Source organism: Jatropha curcas, chromosome 1, assembly GCF_041381405.1.
Source record: "Jatropha curcas cultivar XTBG-Jc1 chromosome 1, XTBG_Jcur_1.0, whole genome shotgun sequence".
Lineage (NCBI taxonomy): Eukaryota > Viridiplantae > Streptophyta > Magnoliopsida > Malpighiales > Euphorbiaceae > Jatropha > Jatropha curcas.
Window position 1 is genome coordinate 31,257,767 of NC_143151.1, and position 25,078 is coordinate 31,282,844.

Here is a 25,078-nt window from a genome sequence, read left to right on the forward strand (position 1 = left end):
AATGCATATATAGGAATGCTCTGTCTTTTCCACTTTTGAACGAAATACAAGTACGTGGATGCCCAAAGCTGGAGAATATACCAGAAGCACTGCAAGGTTGTGACTGACGCATAAGAACTAATCTAATGGAAACCTGTGCAATAAAGATTCAGAGGATTTTGATTTTTTTCTTTTTTTTTTTTTTCTGTTTGAGTTGTTTCCGCTTTGATTGTAATTCTGCAATTGAGATACAATTGGTTGGACTTGATTGTAATTACATTTGAATTTGATTTGTCAATTTAGTGCTTCCATGGAAGATCCTTATATTCCATTCTACTGTACCAAAAAGACCTGTACCATGTTAGGCACAATTTCACAGCTTCAGTCACTCTATTATGTTATCAAATAAATTAGACTCATATATATATGAATAATGAATTAAATTCATTAGTTCATTAATAAAGAAAAAGACAGCAGTAAATTTGTTTCTTTTGATCTGTTAGTAATTGCCTTTAGTATTTGACCAAGTCTTTACAGTTTTTTTGCTTTTTGAATAAATCTTTAAGCATGATTTACTTGTTGCTTAATTATAGGAGATTAGTTCAGTTTTTTTTCCGGATTATTGGCGGTAGTTGCTAAGTAGTGATGTCTCTTTTTCTCTATAAATATTCAGCAGTAAATAAGAATGATGTGCTTCCAAGTCCAATATATTCCAGTTTATAAAACATTTTCCATATAGCTTCATATCAGTTTTTTTACTACAAACTGGTATCAGAGCCATTATCTTGAGCGACCTGTGAAAATGGAGAGTGATACACAATCAGTTTTTAGCCATCATGCTGCTCCACCCGTTTTTGATGGCCAAAACTATCAAGCATGGGCTGTTAGAATGACGGTCTATCTTGATGCTATGGATCTTTGGGAGGCTGTAGAAGAAGATTACGACGTTCAACCGTTGCCTGCAAATCCAATGGTGGCACAGATAAAAAATCACAAGGAGAGAAAGACAAGGAAGTCAAAAGCCATATCTTGTCTTTACTCTGCCGTCTCAAGTACCATTTTTACCAGGATCATGAACCTGAATTCAGCCAAAGCCATATGGGATTATCTCAAAAAGGAGTACCAGGGCAATGAAAGACCAAGAACATGCAAATTCTCAACTTGATTAGAGAATTTGAGATGGTAAAGATGAAGGAGTCGGAAACAATTAAGGATTATTCAGACAAGTTACTAGGCATTGTTAACAAAGTAAGGCTGGTAGGTAAGGATTTTTCTGATGACAGAATCATCCAAAAAATTCTTGTCACTCTTCCTGAGAAATATGAGTCAAAAATCTCTTCATTAGAGGAGTCTAAGGATCTGTCAAGCATATCCTTGGCAGAGTTGGTTAATGCTTTGCAGGCTCAGGAGCAAAGAAGAATAATGAGAAAAGAAGGAATTGTGGAGGATGCTTTGAAGGCCAAATCTGAAAGTTCAGGAGGCAAAGACAAGAAATTCATGGAGAAATATAAAAGCAACAAGTCCAGCAATTTCAACAAAGGTGCTGGATCACCTTGTACACACTGCAAAAAGTCGAACCATCAGTCTAAGAAGTGTTGGTGGAGGCCTGACATTAAGTGCAGAAAGTGTGGCATCATGGGACACATGGAGAGAGTGTGCAAATCCCAACAGTCTGAAGTAGCAAAAGCACATATAGAAGAAAATGATGAAGAACAACTCTTTGTGGCGACATGTTTTGCAGCTAAAAACAACTCAGGTGATTCTTGGTTGATAGACAGCGGCTGCACCAATCACATGACCAATGATCAAACTCTCTTTATAGAGATAAATAAGACTTCTATCTCTAAAGTAAGGATTGGAAATGGCCAGCTTATTCCAGTCAAAGGAAAAGGCACGGTGGAAATTGAAAGCTTGACAGGTTTGAAACATATTTCTGATGTTTTGTATGTGCCTGATATTGATCAAAATTTGTTGAGTGTTGGGCAGCTTCTTGAAAATGGTTACAAAGTCTTTTTTGAGGATAAATGGTGCTTTATTAAGGATGTAATGGGCAGAAATGTTTTTAAGGTGATGATGAAGTCCAAGAGTTTTGCTTTGAATTTGCTGGAGAATGGCCAAGCAGCACTTGCATGTCACTTCAGCAATGCAGAGCTATGGCACAAAAGGTTGGGACACTTTCATCATGCTGGATTACTGTATATGAAGAAAAATGACTTTGTAAAGGGTGTCCCACCACTCGACGAAGAGCTAGCTGATTGTGTAGCTTGTCAATATGGAAAGCAAGTCAGGAAACCATTTCCTCGAACAGCATGGAGAGCCTCACACAAGCTGCAGCCGGTGCATTCAGATGTCGGAGGACCTCAAAAAACATCATCTTTAAATGGTAATCAGTACTATATTACATTTATTGATGATTACACTAGATTTTGTTGGATTTACTTCTTCAAATCCAAGGCTGAGGTTGCTAGTATATTTTGGAAATTTAAAAGTTGGGTGGAGAATCAAAGTGATTGCAGGATACGTACAATAAGATCTGACAATGGAAAAGAGTACAAAAATGCATCTTTTGACAAATTTTGTGAAGAAGCAGGTATTGAGCACCAACTCACAACTCCTTACACTCCCCAGCAGAACAGCGTAAGTGAGAGAAAGAACCGAAGCATCATGGAGATGGCAAGGTGTATGCTTTATGAAAAGGAGTTGCCAAAAAACCTTTGGGCAGAAGCATCAAGTACTGCAGTCTTCTTGTTGAATAGGCTCCCAACTAGATCTATTGAAGGCAAAACACCATTTGAGGCCTGGTTTGGTTATAAGCCAGATTTACAAAATCTCAAAATTTTTGGTTGCCTATGTTTTTCTTATGTGCCTCAGGTGAAGAGAGATAAACTTGATAAAAAGGCAGAACCTGGTGTTTTTGTTGGATACAACAGCACCTCTAAAGCTTACAGAATTTTCCAACCTCAAAATAGGAAAATTATTGTAAGTCGAGATGTCAAATTTATGGAGGACAAGCAATGGATTTGGGAGGAGCAAATAGAAAGAGAATTTCCAGAATTCTCTCAAGAACCTGATGACAATATTGATGATGTTCCAGTTCGTGGCACAAGATCATTGTCTGATGTCTATGCAAGAAGTAATGTTGTTGTTTTTGAGCCTGCAGAATTTAATGAAGCAATGAAGGATGACAAATGGATAGATTCCATGAAAGAAGAGCTAAAAATGATCGAGAAGAATGACACTTGGGAGTTGGTGGACAGACCTCAAAATAGAAAGATCATTGGAGTGAAATGGGTTTAGAGGACCAAACTCAATGCTGATGGTTCTGTAAACAAACATAAAGCTAGATTAGTCGTGAAAGGGTACAACCAAGTCTTCGGAGTAGATTTTTCAGAAACTTTTGCTCCTGTCGCACGTTTGGATACTATAAGGATGTTGTTGGCCTTGTCTGCGCAAAAAGGTTAGAAGCTTTATCAGCTGGATGTTAAGTCAGCTTTTTTAAATGGTTTCCTTCAAGAAGAAATCTATGTTGAACAGCCTGAGGGATTTCTAGTGAAGGGTAAGGAGGAGAAGGTTTACAAACTGAAGAAGGCTTTGTATGGCCTTAAACAGGCTCCCAGGGCGTGGTACAGCAAAGTTGATGATTATCTTCAAAGTCTTGGATTTGTGAAAAGTCCAAGTGAAGCCACTTTATATGTGAAGAAATCAGATGCTAACATAACTGTAGTGTCTATTTATGTTGATGATTTGCTTGTTACAGGAAGCAATGAAAAAACGGTGAATGAATTTAAAGCTGATATGTTCAAAGTTTTTGAGATGACAGATCTTGGTTTGTTGTCTTATTTTTTGGGCCTAGAGGTGAAACAAAGTGCTCATGAAGTCTTCATATGCTAGCAGAAGTTTGCAAAGGAAATTCTTAAGAAGTTTCACATGGAAGATTGCAAAGAAATTAGCACACCAATGAATCTGAAGGAGAAGTTCAGTAAAGAAGATGGAGCTGAAAAGGTAGATGAAGGGCTGTACAGGAGTTTAATCGGTTGCTTGATGTATCTCACAGCCACAAGACCGGACATAACCTTTGCTGTAAGTTTGCTGTCAAGGTTTATGAATTGTGCTAGTAAAGTTCATTTTGTAGCTGCTAAGCGTATTCTAAGATATTTGAAGGGCACAACCGATTATGGCATCAAATATTCTGGCCTTAAAAATTTTCAGCTCCAAGGTTTTTCTGACAGTGATTGGGCAGGTTCTACTGATGATATGAGAAGCACAACTGGTTTTTGTTTCAGCTTTGACTCAGGTGTTTTCTCATGGAGTTCAAAAAAGCAAGAGGTTGTTGCTCAAAGCACAGCAGAAGCAGAGTTTATTGCAGCAAATGCTATAGTGAATCAAGCAATTTGGATCCGAAAAATACTTGAAGACTTGCAGATAAAGCAAAATGATCCAACAGAGATTTTTGTTGACAACCAAGCTGCTATTGCAATCTCAAAGGACCCTGTTTTTCATGGAAAAACTAAGCACTTTAACATCAGGCTCTATCACTTGAGGGAAAAGCAGAAAGATGGTGAAATCAAGCTAGTATTTTGCAGAACAGAGGAACAGTCTACAGATATTTTAACCAAAGGACTTCCTAAAGCAAGATTTGAAGAGTTAATGAACAAGTTAGGTGTATGCAAATACTAAGGCAAGGAGGAGATTGTTAGTAATTGCCTTTAGTATTTGACCAAGTCTTTACAGTTTTTTTTGCTTTTTGAATAAGTCTTTAAGCATGATTTACTTGTTGCTTAATTATAGGAGATTAGTTCATTTTTTTTTCGGATTATTAGCAGTAGTTGCTAAGTAGTGATGTCTCTTTTTCTCTATAAATATTCAGCCGTAAATAAGAATGATGTGCTTCCAAGTCCAATATATTCCAGTTTATAAAACATTTTCCATATAGCTTCATATCAGTTTTTTTACTACATGATCATAAACCTCAACTTCTGTCAAAGCCATGCTCAAGCATTTGTTTTGATCATATGACTTTTATTTGATATCAAACTTCATTGGTGCGAAGTTGATCTCAGATCTCCATTAATACAAATGATTCAAGAGTATATACACAGCAGAAGTATATGCATCTTAATGGAATATTAACTTTGTTGGAATACAAATAAAATTCAGAAATCAAAATTTTCCTTAACTAAAGAAAAGTTTATTATATATTAATATTAAAAATTCAAAAATTATTCATTTAGCTTGGCTCTCTCAAAAATTAAAAAATTTATATTCCAACTTAATTCGACTCAGGCTCCACTTTAACTCTCTCTCCCCTAATGATCGTGTCTTTTTTTTTTTTTTCTTCTCTTATTTTTTGGAAAATTAGGACGAAAATGCTTTTATTTTATTGTAAAAGGAAATAATTCTATTTTGTCATTATCTTCCACTCCACCTAACACCCAACGCAAAAGAGAAATAGAACTTTACTTCTAAAATTGTTTTTAATAGCAAGTGGCTTTTTGATCCTTTTTATATATTTTCGTACAAACAAACTAAAAACATTAGATTTGAGTTGTTTACAAAGGAAAAAAATAACACAAAAACGACAAAAATCACTAAAAAATTGGACCTCATACCTTTCACTCTCAATTTTTTTTTTTTTTTTTATAACAATAGGAAACTAAAAAATGACCAACACAAAAACGAGCGTAAGCGACACCCGCAAAATCATGAAGGACCCATGGAAAAAGACCTGCAGACGGAGGAGATTCAAACAGCATATATCACATCACATCCCAACATCTACTAACTGAATTTTAGAATTGCAATGTACAAGCTTGATTTCTTTCAGCTTCTCTAACGGAATGATATTTTACCTTGATGCCCTTTGTTCTTCCATGTAGATTAGGTTGTGAGCTATGGTTATGACAGATTTGTTATCACAATTTAGGATAATAGGCTCTATTTGCTCCATCATCAGGTCTTGTAAATTTTTTTCAGGTCATAGAGCTTGATTTATAGCAGCAACACTGCAACATACTCTGGCTTCACTTTAGACTAAGCGAGCATTTCTTGTTTCTTTGAATTCTAGCAAAAAGGATATGAGCCAAAAAAGAACAAGTAACCTAAAGTGCTCTTCAAGCTTTATAATTGAGATTTTAAAATACCAAACACTAAGATCAGTTTTACTTTTGATGTATATTAAGACATTCTTGACCACTTCCAGATGAAATTCATTAGGAGAATTCCTGAATCTTGAAAGTAAACTCGCTGAAAGACATTAACATATAATAGGCCTTATAGCAATCAAACAAAGCAAGCTACTAATTAGACTTTACAAAGAGATGCTTCAACATATTTTCCATCATCATATATTTAGATAATTTTTCATTTGAGGACAATGGAATAACCGCAGACTTGAAATTTTTCTTGTGAAACAATTTTACTATAATCTTTCTTTTGTACTAGATTATATTCGTGAAATTTGAATATTAAGGGAAAAAAAAATCCCAAAGCTAGGTTATTTATTATATAAACATGATATCGACTTCCCCTTAATTTTATAATCCACAAGTAGGTTGTTGTAATACCACCTCCAAAAATAATAGTAAAAAAAGACTTATATATCTAAAAACAATAGGAATAAAAAAAAAAAAAAAAGATTACCCATTCGAAATAGAATCCAAGAATTGAGAATTGTTTTAATTAATTGCAAGTGTCATTTCTTTTCTATATTGCAAAGTGTCCACTTAGTCATTATATGACCCATGTGTGAAAGAAATATTCTGTATATCTTAAATGAAAAGCATTTTGAGAAGTAAAATAAAAAAAAAAATCTAGTTTTATTTTTATATACTACATTATTTATTATTTATAAATAATAATATTAAATATAAGATGAATAATGGTCTGATACTTTGATATATCTAAAAGAAAATATTTACCATCCAACCAAGTAATAAGTAAAAAATAAAGAGTAATTCTAGAAGAAATAACATCAAACTTTAATAGTAAAATAAATAATACTCTGATTTGCTTGATGATGTTCTTCATCCAAGTTTTTTCACTTGATATGCTGATCTGGATTTAAAATGCAACTTATAGATTAAGTTTTCATTATTTTATTTATTAATAGTAATAATTAGTATCTTTATTTTCATTTTTTTTTTTAAAAAAAAAGCTTAATTATTAGTTTCAAATGAAATAATTCATTTATATCTGATTCTCCCTTAGTAGTAGACAACTCATGGTTGCACTAGACTAAAACAATTTATGCATTTGATGACAGCTTTATTTCAAGCTAATTGACTATGAAACAACTAGATAGAAAATTTAAGTATTACCATTTTGAAGGAAGGGCCAAGGGATGATGTAGCCAAATTCGAATATTTATTGAGCTGAACAAAATTACTGTTGGAACCATTAATTATGAGATGCGACGACAAAAATCTTTTGCCCTTTTAAACACTTACTAAGGAACGTTGTGACCATTCATTGCCAAATGAAGTCAATTTTAAATTAAAAAATTAGTATTAGCTGATGTTGAATTGCTACAGTTGCTATGCACTCCGGTTCACCATATTTTATATTATAGCTTCTATAGAACATGCTGATGTGTAATCATGTTTTGCTCTGGCTTTGGGACAAAGTTTGATTTTAAATCTTGTTTCTGAGGTCCCCAAGCAGCTGTGGTCTCATCTATATATTTGTGTACGTACTGCAGTTTTATAAGAAGTAAAGAAACCCAAATATTCTCTCTTCATTTCATCTTCTCCATAGCTAGAAAACACCAACAGCCTTTTAAACTTCCACAGGTAAACAATTGTATTTGTATATACATCATTTTGAACTATGCCTTCAGCCTAAGTTCTTGTTCCTTCATTAATCCCTTCATCTTTCTTTGGATAGATTTCTTTCCTGTCCAATTTTTCACAAGCAGGCTATGGGCAATGTCTTTCAGATTCAATGCGGTGATGCTTTGGCTGGCCGCTGCTGGGATTGCATTGCTGGACATTGGCGGTATATACACAAGCTTGAAGATAATCTTGAGGCATTGGAGACTACAAGAGATCAATTAAGAGACCTGAGGACTGATGTGATGCGGTTGAGCGTCAATCAGGAAAGACCAGAAATGGCGCAGATGGATCGAGTTGGAGGATGGCTCTCGAGGGTGGATGCTGCCATAGTTAAAATTAATCAGCTGCTAAGCAAAGCTATACAAGAAAGACAGAAGTTATGTATAGCAGGCTGTTGCTCCAAGAACTGCAAATCCAGCTACACATTTGGGAGAAGTGTTGCAAAATGTCTGAAAACAGTGACTGCTTTGATGAATGAAGGAGATTTTAAAGAAGTGGTTATGGCAGAACCAGCAAATCAACTTCAAGCTAATCTTGAAGCATTGAGGACTGCAAGAGAGGAATTATACGCTTTCAAGGAGGATGTCATGCAGATTGTAGCCTTGGAGGAAGGGCCAGAAAAGATGTTGCTGCCACAAGTTCGCTTGTGGCTTTCAATGGCAGAATCGACCATAACTGAAGCAGATGAGCTCATACGAGATGGTCAACCAGAAATTCAAAAATTGAGTCATGGAGATATTTCCAACTACAGGTTTGTCGGAAGGGTCGCCAAAAAATTAGAAGATGTAGCTGTTGTAAAGGCCAAAGGAGTTTTCAAAGAATTGGTTAGAAGGATACCTGCAGAACCAGATTACATAAGTCAGCTTCAAGTTGATCTTCGAACTTTGAAGTGTATAATGAAAGAATTAAAAGCTTTAAAGGAGGGAGTGATGATGAGGATCACCTCGGAGGAAGGGCCACAAAAGAAGCGGATGCCACAAGTTCAACTGTGGCTCTCGATGCTGGAAGCAATAGTGACTGAAGCGGAGGAGATGATAAGAAATGGTCCACCAGAAATTGAGAAATTGCGTCGTAAAGACCTTTCTAGCTACGAATTTGTGCGAAAGGTGGCCAAAGTGTTAGAAGAAGCAGTTGCTCTAAGAGCCAAAGGAGAATTCAAAGAGGTGGTTGAGAAGGTACTTCCAGACCCAGTAGTTGAAAGGAATGATAAACAACCATTTGGCACGGAAACGATGTTAGATGATATTTGGAGATGGCTCACACAAGATGAACAACTGGGCACTGTTGGCATATATGGTATGGGGGGTGTTGGCAAAACTACTCTCTTAAACCAAATCAACAACAGGTTTGCTAGTACAACCCATAATTTTGATCTTGTGATTTGGGTGGTGGTGTCAAAAGATTTGAAACCTGACAAGATTCAAGAAGATATTTGGAAAAAGATTGGCTTTTTTGATGAGACGTGGGCAAAAAAAAACCCCAGTGAGAAAGCAGAAGATATATTTTATATATTGAGCAGAAAGAAGTTTGTATTATTTTTGGATGACGTATGGCAGAAGGTTGATCTAAAAGACATAGGGGTTCCTCTGCCAAAAAGACAACACGGGTCAAGGATAGTATTCACAACGCGTTCCTACAAAATATGCAGGCAAATGGAAGCCGAAAAAATGATGAAAGTGAAGCCTCTGAATCCAACAGAATCTTGGACCTTATTCCAGGAGAAAGTTGGGGATATTCCTCCGAATATCCTTCCTCTAGCTAAAAATGTTGTTAAGGAGTGTGGTGGATTGCCACTGGCACTCATCACAATTGGCCATGCCATGGCTGGCAAAGATGCACTCCACGAATGGGAACATGCTCTCGATGTCTTAAGAAGTTATGCCTCAAGTTTACACGGAATGGAAGATGAGGTGTTTCAAGATATGGAGGTTGAAGTATTTGCAATTTTGAAGTTTAGTTATGATAGTCTACACGGTGATAAAGTTAAATCTTGCTTCTTATACTGTTCCTTATTCCCGGAGGACTTCAAAATTCTCAAGGATGATTTGGTACATTATTGGATTTCTGAGAATTTTTGTGCTCGAAATGAAGGATATACTATAATTGGTTCCCTTGTTCGAGCATGCCTATTGGAAGAAAATGGAAAATATGTAAAAATGCACGATGTGATTCGTGACATGGCTTTGTGGATAGCATGTAAATATGAAAAAGGCAAGGAGAAATTTTTCGTGCAAGTGGGTGCCCAATTAACAGAATTTCCAGACGCCAAACAATGGGAAGGATCAAAAAGAATGTCGTTGATGGCAAACTCCTTACAAAGTATTCGAGAAGTTCCTAGATGCGGGGATCTTTCGACTTTATTCCTTGGTCATAATAGGTTTTTGAAGGAGATCAGTGGTGATTTCTTCCAGTATATGAATTCGCTCACGGTTCTTGATCTATCAGAGACACATATACAGAAATTGCCTAAGGGAATTTCAAAATTAACCTCACTGCAATATCTTAATCTGCGTTGTACGCATATAACGCGGTTACCAGTTGAGTTGAAGTTATTGCAAAAGCTGAAATATTTGAACTTGGAGCGTAATGGGCATCTAAATTTTATTCCAAGGGGAGTCATATCTAGTCTGTCATCGTCACTGCAAATTTTGAGAATGTTGCAAACCGGTTATATTTATGAAAACTCGGTAAATAACTTATTGGGTGAAGGCAATACGCTAATAGAGGAGCTCCAGTGTCTTGAAAATTTGAATGAACTGAGCCTCACAATAATAAGTGTCTCTATGCTTCAGTTGTTTCTCAGCATCCACAGATTATTCAACTGTGCTCGGTCTCTACAGCTTGTATGGTTTAAAGGTCCAAAATCTCTTAATATTTCCTCATTTGCAAATGCGAGGCATCTAGAGACCATAGACATATTTCATAATCCTGTCTTAGAAGAGATTGTTGTCGATGATCTGCTGGATGAGAGCAGAATACATCATCATGCAACTAGAGGTCTCAGCAACTCGATGATCCCAACCCCAAAATGCTTCAATAGCCTCCGAGAAGTGACTGTATGGAATAACTGCAGATTGCGAGAGCTGACATGGCTCGTTCTGGTCCCGAATTTGGAAATTTTGGTAGTCTCAGTGAATGAGCGTATAGAAGAAATTGTTAGTGCTGAAAAATTAAGTGAAGTTCAAGTTGGGAGTGAAAATGTGAACCTATTTTCAAAACTCCAAGTTCTTGAATTGTTTGAATTACCAAAACTGAAATGCATATATAGGAATCCTCTGTCTTTTCCACTTCTAGAAAGAGTACGAGTAAGTGAATGCCCAAAGCTGGAGAATATACCAGAAGCAGTGCAAAGGAATCAAGGTGGTGACTGACGCACAAGAACAAATCTAATGGAAACTACCTTTCTACAGGTAACCACAAGTCATGGAAATTTAATGCTTGTAATTTAGCCTAAATTTATAATCACTGAGTTATAATTTTGATTTACTGAAGCAAATTTGTCATACAATTTCCTTAATGTTGTTAATACTGGAAAATTTTGAATATTGTCATTGAGTCTGACGCTGCCAATGCAATTTCTTGCTTAGCAATTTACAGAGGCAGGCCATCAAAATTGTGGAATGATTTCGATGTGATCAAGGTTCCAAGGCAAAGGAAGGAGTAAACTTGTGCAATAAAGGATCGGACCGTTTTGAGTTTTTTTTTTTTTTTTTTTTTTTTTTTGAGTTGTTTCTGCTTTGAATGAAACCTTTTCTTTTTTCACTTTTTTTTTTTCGTGATAAATTGTCAGGACTCGATTGTAATGTTGTAATTGAGCTTGAATGGATTGGACACTATTGTAATTGTATTTGATTTTGATTTGTGAGTTTACTGCTTACATGGCAGTTATTGAGATGTGATACAAATATGCAGCTGATGTAATGCGGATTGAATTGTCATTTCATTTCTCAAATTTTTTTCTCCCAAGTATGTCCATCTTTCTCCTTTCTTCTCACTTTTCTTCTCTTTTTTTTCTATTTACCCTCTGTTTCTCAGTAAACAAACGATAGTTAAAGGGGGAAAAAATAACAAATAGCATCAGATTGTTGCATTTACAGCTTGAGCTCCCTCGGGGGTTCAAGAAGTATTGATATTTTGCAGCGCCCACTTCATCAAATACACTCAGGAAAGTCTTTACAATATTCCATTCTACTGTACAAAGACCTGTACCATGTTAGTCACTATTTCACAGCTTCAGTCACTCAATTATGTTATCAAATACATTAGACTTATATATATATATATATATATATATATATATATATATATGAATAAAGAATTAAATTCATCAGTTGATTAATAAAAAGACAGAACTAAATTTCTTTGTTTCGATCATAAACCTCAACCTCTTTCAAAGGGATGTTCAAACATTTCTTTTGATCATATGACTTTTATCTGATATCAAACTTCGTTGGTTTAAAGTTGATCTCAGATCTCAGATTAATACAAATGATTCAGAGTATCTATACAGCAGTAGTTATATCCATCTTAATAGAAAATTATACATCAATTGAAATACAAAGAGTTGGAAAATGAATAAATCTATATCTAATTTTCTACAATGGAGAAAATGGAATGGAATGTAATGTAAGATCTTCTGTTAAAATTGATTCGGAAGTATCGTGGCTTTTTTTTTTCCCATACCAACTGTTTGTCAATACTGGAAAGTAGTGCAACACCAACTGCCTCATTGAACGTGACTAGCTAGCTGTATCTGGCTATCCATCATGCTAGAGTAGCCCTTTTGCCCTTTGCATCCTTTGACTGCAAAACAAATACTTTGTTAGCACTACTCCTCGATCTTAAGAGAGAAAAATATGAGCAGATGAAAATGTGATGAGAGAGGGGAACCTGGGCGGCAGCAGATTTCTTTGAATCCAAGAACTGGTTATAAATACCATATAGTCTCCGCTTCTCAGATTCAGAAATGGATGGTCTTGCTTTGGAAGCAATGGACTTCAACAAGGCATCAGTTATGACTGGCATTTTCCCATGTTTGCTGCTGTCTGCACTCAGATGTTCATGAACTGCCGCAAGTTGTGCATCTGATAGAAGAGCTTGCAGGTCAGCTCCACTAAATCCTTCTGTCATATGTGCGATGGCATCTAAGTCAACATCATTTTCCATCGGTAGCTGCATTAATTTGCAGAAAGCAGACATAAGAAACGCAAAAAAAAAGCAATACTTTACATGGATTCCACCTAAAATTAAATCTGGGCAGAACCACTCACCTTTCGGGAAAGAACCGTAAGGATGTCTAACCTCTCCTGCTGAGATGGAAAATCGCAGAAAAGAAGACGATCTAACCTACCAGGTCTGAGCAATGCAGCATCAAGTAGATCTGGTCTACTGCTCGACAAATGTGAGAATAAGTGAGCATGCAAATGAGTGGAGAGAGAGAGAGAGAGAGAGAGAGAGAGAGAGAGAGAGATTTACATAAAGGGCAAATCAGAAACTATAGCTGTAAACATTCAACATAATTGAAGAAGAAAATCCCTACAATGTACCTTTTCCACCACATATCATTTAGTACTTACTGTTAATGCCCATTTTGCAAGTCATATATTCACAGAAAATAATGGAGAATTGGTTTTTATTGAGATATGGTATAAGAGTAGAATCTGTGCAATCCATCCTATTTAAACTAAAGATAATGTGAAGAACATCATTTGATAAGTTACTAAGGATGTACAACAAATATTTAACACAACAAGCAAAACGAAATTTTATGCATCATGGTGTGGTACTAGTGCACTAAAATACTGTTAACTATTTATCGAGCATCTGATTTAAGTAATTGAAAAGGCTACAGAGGCATAATGCAAAAGTATCTTTCTACACATATTATTATTGACTATCCAGTAGTTAGTGCCATGAGAATAACCTAAAATAACATAACTTTAACTCCAGAAAGAAACTAACCTTGTTGCAGCGAATACGAAAACACCAGTTAATACTTCAACACCATCTAATTCAGTGAGAAACTGAGAGAGGAGAGGAATGTTACAATGAGAACCTTAATTCAGAAAACAAACACAAAAAAGAAAAAGAAAAAGAAAACAAAGAAAAATGAAAGAAAATATGAAACTGACTTGATTAACAACACGATCAGTAACACCAGTATTGTCATGCCCTCTTTTTGGGGCAATGGAATCAAATTCATCAAAAAAGAGAAGGCATGGTGCTGCAGCAGTGGCTTTCGAGAAAATATCACGAACCTATAAACCAAAGCAAGAGCATCATTAACAGCCATTTTTTGCATTAAATTTTATGCCAAAGAATCACTGAACATATTTCCATTTTCTCGAAAACAACCACTAGCTTACAATACTGTGCTCTCAATTGTCACCAATGGAGCTATAAATCAGTTGCAGAACAACAGTGTCAAAGGTTATCATAACTGATACGAAAAAGTTGTTCAGACTCCCTCTCCCCCCTTATTTCTTGTTTACTTTCAACAAAGATAAACTAATATTATTCATGCATCAAAAGTAAAATACAAGTATTTATGCATAGAAGTTCCATGGGAATATCTATTGGTCTTCATCTTTTCATGTTCAATCCCAAAGAATTCTATTTCAACCAAAAACAAATGATATCATAATTGATACTAAAAAGTTGTTCAGACTCCCTCTCCCCTCTTATTTCTTGTTTACTTTCAACAAAGATAAAATAATATTATTCATGCATCAAAAGTAAAATAAAATTATTTATGCATAGAAGTTCTATGGGAATATCTATTGGTCTTCATCTTTTGATGTTGAATCCCAAAGAATTCTATTTCAACCAAAAACAAATGATAGACACATTGAAAATGCAGAAGAAAAATATAAACTGGTAAAAAGACATATTGATATTAAAAAATTAGGCACCAGGTTTATTGAACTCTTAGAATTTAGATACCCTAAAAGAAGCATAATGATTGCAAATAGGAACTCTCCACGAAGAGCTTGGATCACAATTAGGACATAGAGATGGTTTCTCTATGGGGATTTAGATTTACTAGCACATCATCCTTCTTATGATTTGTGCATAGCACATACTGAGCACCTCAACAAACTAATTTAATTGAAAACTTTTCTTATGTTAAGAGTACCATATAATCAGTTTTTATTTGGATTGACACAGATACAAAGATAGATATTTTTACCACTGTTCCAACTTTTAAACCAACAAACATCAAGTTGCTTCTCTAATCCCACAACCACCCTGATCCAAGCCAAGTTGCATCCCTTTTAACAACTATTCTAACTTGTGCCTTCTTTTTCAAAAATGTCTCTAGATATAAATTGATAATATTCAGAATCAAGTGAGAAAGTCAAGCATAGGTATTATGCATTAAAAAAGAGCATAGATCAATCAAGATAAAAAAAAAAAAAAAAAAAAAAAAAAAAAAAAAAAAAAGGGCTTACAAGGCTGTGATAGGTATGTCAATTACCAAGTGTCATTGAGATATCAAGAAAGAAAATATAAATCAACTAATTGCTATCTTACAGCTTGCTCAGAAGCACCAATATATTTGTTCAACAGCTCAGGCCCTTTCACTGATATGAATCGCAGGGAACAAGCAGCAGCAGCAGCACCAACAATGTGAGTCTTTCCACAACCAGGAGGACCATATAAGAGAACATTTGACCGCAGTCTTAAAGGAGCTTGGGCAAAAATATTTGGGAACTTTGAAGGCAATTCAATCATCTGCCATTTTAATCAAGCAAAGAACAATGGCAAACAAAAATCAAAACTTCCAATACAATATAGAACAAGCACGGGGAATAAAAAGAAAGGGTTAAAATATCAACTTATTAGATGATAAAAAATCTGTCTAAGCACCAGTTAAAGAAAAAAAGAGAGAGAGAGAGAGAGAGAGACTATGGTTTTAGTAATGTTCTGAAGTCTATTATCCATGCAACACATGATGATATAGCCTTCTCAGAAAACATTGCCATCACACCACTGCCAGTCATCAATGATGGCCACAATTACCATTTTTATAGTCACCTTTTTTCTTTTCACTAGCAACTATATATCCTTTTAGGTCTAAACATTGTCAGTCTTTTATCTTCTAAAACACTTTATACTTTACGATGTATTTTAAATGCTGAAAAATTTCCAATATTGCAACCAAAACAAATCATTCTCTCAAAAAATATTTTCCTCTATATGCAAGTTATTTTCAATGAAACAAAAGAGGCCTAAATAGTGAAATATTTTCAAATTAGCTGTTAAGGTAAGAAGTAAACTCATTAAGCATACCTCTTTAATAGCATTTCTGATGTCCTTGAGACCACCAACATCTTCCCATCCAGAGCGACCACTTTCAGGAGAAGATTTAGTAATGTCACGCATGGCAACAGGAAGAAACTCATGCATTGCCTGAGAAAAATCATCCCTGACCAAAGTGGGCACCTCATGTTCTTCAAAAGTATATTGAGAAGGCAAAAAACGGCCAATGGCAGCATGAACAGTTCTATCAACCAATATTTCCTGACCAAAAAGAAATCATATTCAAAGCTAGAATATGTAAGTCAGCAAAACAAGTTTGAATTGCAAATCTTGCACTCAAAAGATTGCACTTATCCTAGATTAAGATGCACTTTTAGGCATAAAACATCCATGAAACTTAACATCAATTATAAACTAGATACATGTAGTTAACATACAACTCAAAGGACTTCAATAAAAGATTGAGAACACTGTCTCAAGTTATGATCATGTTGAAAGCTTGAATAAATAAGCTTGTATGTTAATTATGATTTATGTGAATGAAACAAATTGAATAAAATAGGCTAGTAAATTAAGTGAGTAGCATATTCTTAATTCTTATTAATAACAGTAACAGGAAGAAGTGAGCATAAAACAAATAGATGAGATTTATGAGACTGCAAGTTGTTAGACTCCAATAGGCCAAATCTATTACATAAAGTTATCACATCTATTAACTTTGTCAAAGCGAAATCCCACATTCAGATCCATCAGCCAAATTTAGGACAGCATAAAAGATTGATGATTCTTCAAAACCTCAGATGCACAAATTTACTGATTTCCAGCACTTCCATTGACAGAATTTGAGGAATCAATTCTTTTGTTAAGTAGACATATTTTTAGGATTATTAGCCATTAATCCCAACCTGTTGTGTTTGTTTGATAAGAAAGTGAAAGAAAGATTGAGAAAATACAAAATAGAGGAGAGAAAGAAAGGAACCGGGAAAATATAGTAGAATTCTGTTATTATTGATTAATTCCAAAGAATCACAGTTTACAACTTTATACATCACTATTTATAGTGCAATCTATCAATGATACACAAGCAATAACTATATCTAAAATCAGACTATAATTGTACCCTTAATCCTAAGACATGAATAGTTCTCATATGCCCCTGGCAGAGAAACAAATATAAAAGCTGTAATCAGAAGTGAAGATATGTACCAGATCATATGCATCATAACCATCACATTTGGAAGCTACATCTTGCAAAACATCACTGGAACATTGAAGCGAACGTCTCTGAATTTCATGCCTCAGTATAGCCTGACGTTCTGAGGCAGCAGGAGCAGGAAGTTGCACATGAAAGTCAAACCGTCCTAAAAGCAGTAAACAGAATGCCAAAGAAAAAAAATTACCAACAAAGGAGAAAAGGAAAAATTAGCAACTGATTTCTTAGATAAGAACTCCTGTAAGCCAAAAAAATGAAATAAGAGAGACAAACCTGAAGTGCTCAATGACTGGGGAATACTCTCCAGAGTCTGCACAGAAGCTATAAAAGCAATTGGACCAATTCCACATGAGCTCTTCCTTTTTTGCTGTTCATAAGATACTAATTAGGTGAATAGGGAATCATGGAAACAAAAATTGGAACCAACATAACCATGCCATGTTAGCATCAGGATTACAACAGAGGCAACTCAAGAAGCCGGGAAAATAACCAAAGAACTATTTTGTGCCTTATAACATGTACTTGCACTATAAATTCATAAATTATGGGCCATTACGCAGACCATATCCCATAAAATAGTAGGTCTTAAAGATGCTCGCATAATTTAGGACTTCTCCAATGGAAAAAGAGAAAGAAATAACTCCGACCCTATTTCTTTAATTTTTTTTATAATGCATGCGTATCAGAGTAGAAACAATACTGAAACTGCAAAAACCCTGGCAACTGACATCACATAGCCTCAGTAATCAGATCGAAACACATAGCAAATCATCAATACTAGAAATCTATCACTTTTGCTTGAATGACAACTTTTTTAGCTTATTCATTTAATAATAGCTTATGAGCCAAAAGCAAAAAGATAGCACTACATTGAATTTTCACGAAGAAAGGGTTTCTCTCTACTTAATGCGATGTCGTGGTGGCATTATTAAAAGTACCAAATAAACAACCAGCAATACCAATTTCAATAAAATTTGATAAAACATGCAAGTCTGAGTGCTACCAATCAAAGCCTCAAGGAACCAACAACTGAGATGAAGCTATTACCCCATATTCATCCATGATGTCTGTGAGAAAATTTGTAAGAGCAACAACAGAGGCTAAAGGTTGATGTCCTTCTGAGTCGGAAGAGGATGAAATGATACTATCAAGATCATCAAAGATTATAAGGGAGGGTGCATGGTCCAAAGCCTCAGATATGTAAGAAGAAAGTGCTTGACGAATTGTCGATGCCTTTTCCAAAGCAAGTCCAGAGCAGCCTACAAACACTCTGCAAGCAAATTAATGTGTTAACAAGAAGCAACAAAAATTAGCACTTGATTTACCAAGAAAAGGTCCAAAGAAGAAGAAGAAGAGGAAAAGGAAATTGCATAAATGTGTTGAAAGAATGGCTTACATGTGTGCTAAGAGGTCTTCACATTCTTGAAGAGATTTTGCAACTGCTCTTGCTAAAACAGTCTTACCAGAACCCTAATACAGAAACATACAACAACTTAAATTATTAATCAACACATTAATAAGACATTTGTTTTTAATTCTGAAAGCAAAAAGATAACATTACAGGGAATCAAGGGGATGTTAACCCATATACAAGAGAAAAATCATTATAAGACAAAACATCAAAAACTACGACAGGTTCATATCAACAAATCGCTAAACCATAACTTTTAATGTATTAAGCCACCTATCTTAGAGTCTAGAGAGACAACTCTTAAGCCCTAATATTCCTTCCTCCACAAAAATAAAAAATAAAAATAAACCAGGTTCCAGGTCCAGTGATATCTTACAAATTTGTTTGATTTATATAGTTAATATCCTATTTATTAATATATCAAATGATTTTAAATCCCCCCTTTTCAATTTTTTTTTTTTAACAAAAAGTATTTCAAATTATTTCGACTTATACTTTGCTTTACATGGATCTTAACTTGATTAGAGCGGATACTTGAAACAAATGATTCATATAGCCAAACCCAATTAATTTGGGACTAAGACTTTGTTGTTGTTGTTGTTGTTGTATAGTTAATAACTCGGTCGATGCATCCTATTGTACCACATACGCAATTGACTTGTAGATTTTCCATATCGCCCTTCAGTTTGTTTTCTAGACCTTGAATGACTAAACGGTTAATTGTGCACTTAAGCTGATCAAGTGAATTCATAAACTAGAAAGTAGCCCACAATGTTGTTTCTTTTTTGCATAAGCTAGAATTCTTAGTTTTGGGAGTATAATTAGAATATTTGAAGCAAAACCAACAGAGCACAATAGATTCAAATAGGATGAAGATAGGGAAACCATGGTAAGTATCCATTGCATATCCATGACATGTACATTACTGTTAATAATGAACATATTTTCTCTGTCAAAAATCATGCCACAAAAATTTATAACCACCAAAGAGATGAACTCACATGAGGTCCATGTATCAGAACATGCCCAGGGAGAGGAAGATTGTAAGTACTGAATAGCATCCCTGAAGCAGGAGACAGCAATACCATCATTCCTGAAACCAGATAAAAATTGCATATCAGGGAAACTGACGACTTTGCCTGGGAAATGAGGAAATGTTGTTTAACCAGTTGTGCATGTGATATACATAATTGACAACCATGTGCTACCAAATGCATTTAGTGCCTAACAAAACTTATGTGATTTAGCATGAGATATTTCAGCCAGAATATTGGAAGTAAACTAAAGCATTTCAAATCTCAAATCAAGATTTAAAACGTCCCAATTGTCATGTGCAGCAACAGTTGTTAATGAGTGCAGGCAGATGAAATAAAGCAATATAGATTAGAATAAATTATGCTTATTGACTATGGAAGTTTCGCATTTTGAAGATTTAATTGACAACTACAAGCAATGAGGTTTAAGGAATTTCAAAGAGAAATACCTACTGTTAATTACATCAGTAGCAATAGTCCCCATCCAGCTCAAAGAAGATAGATTTGCACTAAAGCCTTTGATAGAGTTTCTCTCATTCACAGTATACAAGGATAATGGGTCACCCAATTTCAGTTTTCCAAACAATTCCGCACTTCCTAAATAGCCTTTTTTGCTTTCATTAAAAACTATCTTGTACATGTTAACTTTACTCTCTTGCAAAGACTCCTCAGAAATAGTAAGCACAAAGAGCAATTCAAGGGGCACTTCACCAGTGTTTTTTTTTTTATCAAGTGATCCATTTGAGTAAGTCATTTCTTGCACCATTTTTTTCCTAGCAGTCTGAGGGTTGTGTCCTTTCACTTCAAAATGAAGAATAGTTTCGTTTCCTAATATTATTGAATTAGCTTCCAACCCAGCAGTTGAAGCAACAGCATCAAGTTGAGCAAGAAACCAAGCTTCAAGAAGTCTTTTTAATCCTGTTTTATTATCAGACTGATAAGTGATATCTTCATCCTCTTTACAAGGAAAGTCGTGTGAAAGATCAGTCACAATTTGGTCATGGATCGACCAATCTGCAATACCAATATACATGCCTGCGGTGGTTTCTGAAAGCAAGCTTCTTGACTTTTGATTTCTATAGCTGTTAAGCACTAGGTTATTCTTCTGAATATATTTATCCTGTCCAAGCATCTTAAAATAGCAAGGAGAAACTGATAGTGAGGTGATATCTTTCAAATCTGAACTGCACATCTTTAAATAAACCCCTGTAGGGAAGAGAACAGTCTAAATTAAGCTGAACATTAAAAATCAAATAATATAATTAAGATTGCTGAACCATGAAAAATTAAGTAAAGAGATGCAAATATGCTTCCTTACTTCAAAGCATTTTTTAAAAAATCAATGCAAAGAAATAGCTAAGAGGTTTTTCACATTGAATGCTTCAAGGGATTAACATACATGAGTGCAAGCTTGCTCTCAAATACAGACGAAGAGACCGAGCTATCATTATATGTCCTTTAGCCACTGAATCTGAATATAAAATGCGAACAATTGCTTGGCGATGTTCGTTCTTGTTGGTAGAAAGGTCAGTGTTAGCGTCCTTAAGGGTAGAAGAAGAGCTTTTCATTCTTGAAACATCACTTTCAGGTGTCCTTATAGACTCTTTTGATGATAATCTTGGTACAACAGTAAACATATGAAGAGCGTCCAGTGAAAACTTTTTGGCAGTTTCAGGATGCACATAACCAACAGAAGTGAGCACAACACCAAGCTCAACCCCTTTGACCTCACTTTTGTGCAGCAATCTTGCATCTAAATCCTGAAGACGCAATAGGGCCTTTGGGACATTGGACTCTTTACTAGATGACTGAATTGAGGCATCTTGTTTGTTTAAATCCGTTTTACGTCTCTTTGGAGCAACCGCAACTTCAGTTCCTGGAACAAGTTGAACTGAGAACAGTAGCATGGGTTAGCCGTAACTCCAACAATGAGAAATCCAAATTAATGCAATCAACCATGCATGTGCAACAAGCTATACTACGCAAACTAAGAACATAAATAAAAATCCACTTGTAACAAAAAAATGAAAGTAATATGTTAAACTTGCATTAGCATACATATAAGACATGGTTTCCACTAAAAGTGATCTGATAACAAGCACAATCCAAGAAAAAATAACCCAGCCACTTCCCAGAACTAACACATGGGTAGCAAAATTTCAGTAGCCTGCCTTATAGGGTACAGATGAAAAATATAATTAGCATGAACCTAAGAGTAATGCTAATAGTGTGAACACCACCCAACTTTGTGCTGATTTTTAAGCCACATGCCCTAGAAATGAAGACAGTATGCAGAAAGCGCAAGACAAAGTAAAAAAGAAAATGCTCTTCCATGATCTATTTTTGCAAAAGTCGGGACTTGGTGCTGCAATTGCACCTCAAAATTAGTGTCTGTGATCTAAAACTGTCATCTTAACCCAGGAAACATATATGCAATCATGATGCAGAATACTAGCTTGAGAGAGAAAAGCAATTAAAAACTTAGAACAGACCTACTATCCAGAAATGCGTATGACATTGACATCATGCCAGAAAGGCATATTTTAGCCTATTGATATGTATGATTCCCCTTAGACCCCAATATTAGAACTAATTTCACATTTAAATATGAATAAAAACACATGAAACTATAAATCTAAAATTACCTAGGCCAGAACCTGTGATGTTTTTTTATCTAGAAAAAACACATGCTATACAAATTAAAGCATGCATCAGTTCTGTTGTTTGAAAAAATAAAGAGCAATAGGGAAAAAAAATGCCTAAAATTGATCTTTCAAGCCCATAAGCCACAGTTTACGCATTAACTTATAGGCTCCTGCAAAAGGGTCAATAAGGTTACATGTAAATCCACGACTGCATTAACAAGCAAGCTGACTTCATAAAGTGATAAAATATAGCAGCTTCCACTCCAGAACTAATTTTCAAAATACGACAATGACATTGATAACAAGGGGCTAAAATGAATTGAGTGGAAATGCACAACCAACAACAGTATTGATTGAGAAGGTTATGGATGAAGAAAAAGGGTAATTAATTGTCACACCAACATCATCATGATGTATAACTCCAATGGAACTTGGCATCATATCTAGAAATAGCATAAGAGTAGCAGTTGCAGAAGTCATCTTACCCACCGATTTCTTGGGAAATGTTGAAACTACAAGGAATGTGATTACAGTATGGCCATGTAGCCATAAAGGAAATCTCATTGCTTCATGGACAATCCTGACCTATATTTCAAAAAGACAAATGCCCAATTATAAATTTTTTTTTTTTTTTTCAAATTTTTTAAGGCTCAGTCATGGAAATCAATAATGTCATCATAACCCGTCAAAACTATTAATGGAAGATGCTAACACAAACTGGTAAAGGGGAATCACTACAGGTGCAAAGAACTCCGCCAGTTTTCTACTTCCAGATGCAAGTATATGAAGTCAAATTTTGTTTCTATTGTCTTGCCATAAAGCCTTAAACTTGAGCATAGTACTTGGTGGAATTGATCATGTAAGAATAAGATAAAAAAATTTAAGTTTCAGTTCTCTCTAATTAAACCAAAAGGACCAGTATGCAAATTAACAAATCCCATATTCCCCTCAATTAAATATATATATATATATATATATATATATATATATATATATATATATATATATATATCAAAAAAAAAAAAAATCAAATGATCATAGGTGAACTCTAATGACGATTCTACTATAAATAAAACATAGGCAATGTTTCAGAGGATAAAAATTTTTCCAATTACACATGATGATTACTGCCGTCTACTTATAAATTTCATTTCATAAAACTAAAGGCACCACTATAGGTTACATAATTGCAGCCGAAATTATCTTGTCTTGATGACTTTTAACAACACTCTACTCCTCAAGAGACTAATTCTGTAATTCTTCCAATCATTTACATCAAGTAATAGGAAGATAATGTTAAATGAAAATAATAAGACATGCTAGATACCAATAAGTCTAACTACCTGCTTTAATAAGGCTGCCTCCGCTTGCTCCGAGTTAAGCTCCAAAACTTCCCAATCATCCTCAGTACTGGGCTCTATAGTTACTAATGTAGCACTTGCCACATTAGAAACAGCTTTAACTTGAACACGGATATGGTCCGGCAAGGAAATGCAATCAGCAAATTGTCTAGCAACCTTCAAAGACGCAAACTTTATGACTTAGAGCTAGAAAATCAAGTAGAAGAAATGGAAAGCCAGAAAGGAAGTACCTCAATAGCTGAAGAAGAAGAGGTAGCACCGGACCAAGCCACAACCCATTGTTGATCATTGTTTGGACAGCGAAGCTCAAGAGTGAGAACTTGAGAGAAGAGACTACCGGGTCGAGTTGATTCTAGGGTCTGGATTAGTTGCAAAGGGAGTGATATAAAGCAATTCTCAATGCCACCCACATGCCTAACTTGAAACTCCATCGGAGGGCAGAAGGAAAGAAAACAGAGAGAGAGAAAAAAGATAGGATAGGCAACAAAGAGACGAGAAAATTTGCAAAGGATTTCGATAGCATGGGAGTAGTTGTATGGCAAGTTGAAGACGCAATTCCCTATGTATCTGGGTTTATGCAAAGTGACGGGAGATGAAGATAAAGCCCCAACAGACTGTTTGCGCCTTCCGAGGTTTTTCTACCATCGTTGAGTTTTGTATTGACTTGGAGAACGACAGGCCGTTCCTACGGATAGAGTAAAGCTCATCCTTGGAATCCTCCAATGCTCGTTTTCCATAACGACAAAATCATCAGATGTCGTTGTACTTTAAACAAACGTAATGTCGTTGTCGACCCGGTCAGCTCACAGCCTCCATAGTCAACCAGTGAATTGCAATTAGATGCTCACCTTGTCGTTTTATACCGTTTTGGCTTGAATTAAAAGGTAGTGAATTGAATACAGTTTGCTGCGATTTTGTGTTAAATAACAGGCTAACTAATTCCTCGGGTAAACAGATATGTAAATGAAAGATTAATTTGCCTAAATGCAATTTAGGACTAAGTAAATTAATAAAAAATAATATTTTATTAAAATAAGAGTATTTTCAATCCTTAAAAAAAATAATAAAAAAAGCTTTTAAAAAATTCTTATTTTCATATATCATAATTAATTAAATCTCTACACTCATCTTTCAGCATATGTTTTTCCGCTGATTGGCAAAATTATTATTCTTCTCTTTATTCTTCTTCGTATAAGGTGCTCTCGACGACGTTGTCAAAGAAGCCAAAAGCATCACAGGTTCGAAGAGGTCGCATAGCAATGCACATCTGCAATGAGTGCAGAAGATACAAAGTTCCGTTGAAGAATCTGAAATTTCCGGCATTGCAAGAGATGATCAAGTCAC

General features: G+C 35.1%; 2 protein-coding genes across 4 annotated transcripts; one reads left to right on the plus strand and one right to left on the minus strand.

The window, feature by feature from the left end:
* The first annotated feature begins 7,532 nt into the window (after positions 1-7,532).
* On the plus strand, positions 7,533-11,774 carry LOC105634904 (putative disease resistance protein At4g10780). Of its 2 annotated transcripts, none has more exons than XM_089717422.1 (2): positions 7,533-11,218; positions 11,396-11,774. In XM_089717422.1, the coding sequence occupies exon 1, from the start codon at positions 7,895-7,897 to the stop codon at positions 11,177-11,179; it is 3,285 nt and encodes a 1,094-aa protein (XP_089573548.1). In that variant the 5' UTR covers positions 7,533-7,894; the 3' UTR covers positions 11,180-11,218; positions 11,396-11,774. The 2 variants fall into 2 exon arrangements, with proteins under 2 accessions (XP_089573548.1, XP_089573551.1); XM_089717425.1 differs by having other exon boundaries at positions 11,406-11,774.
* Positions 11,775-12,258: 484 nt separating this feature from the next.
* Positions 12,259-24,360, minus strand: PEX1 (peroxisome 1). Of its 2 annotated transcripts, XM_089717428.1 has the most exons (17): positions 23,965-24,360; positions 23,717-23,890; positions 22,859-22,958; positions 21,128-21,619; positions 20,182-20,934; positions 19,696-19,787; positions 18,680-18,753; positions 18,331-18,553; positions 17,557-17,650; positions 17,277-17,431; positions 16,101-16,331; positions 15,342-15,542; positions 13,940-14,065; positions 13,770-13,831; positions 13,079-13,196; positions 12,699-12,980; positions 12,259-12,611 (listed from the first exon to the last, which is right to left on the minus strand). In XM_089717428.1, the coding sequence occupies exons 1-17, from the start codon at positions 24,163-24,165 to the stop codon at positions 12,573-12,575; spliced, it is 3,417 nt and encodes a 1,138-aa protein (XP_089573554.1). In that variant the 5' UTR covers positions 24,166-24,360; the 3' UTR covers positions 12,259-12,572. The 2 variants fall into 2 exon arrangements, with proteins under 2 accessions (XP_089573554.1, XP_089573557.1); XM_089717431.1 differs by lacking the exon at positions 23,965-24,360 and having other exon boundaries at positions 22,863-22,958; positions 23,717-23,856.
* Between the last annotated feature and the right edge of the window lie 718 nt (positions 24,361-25,078).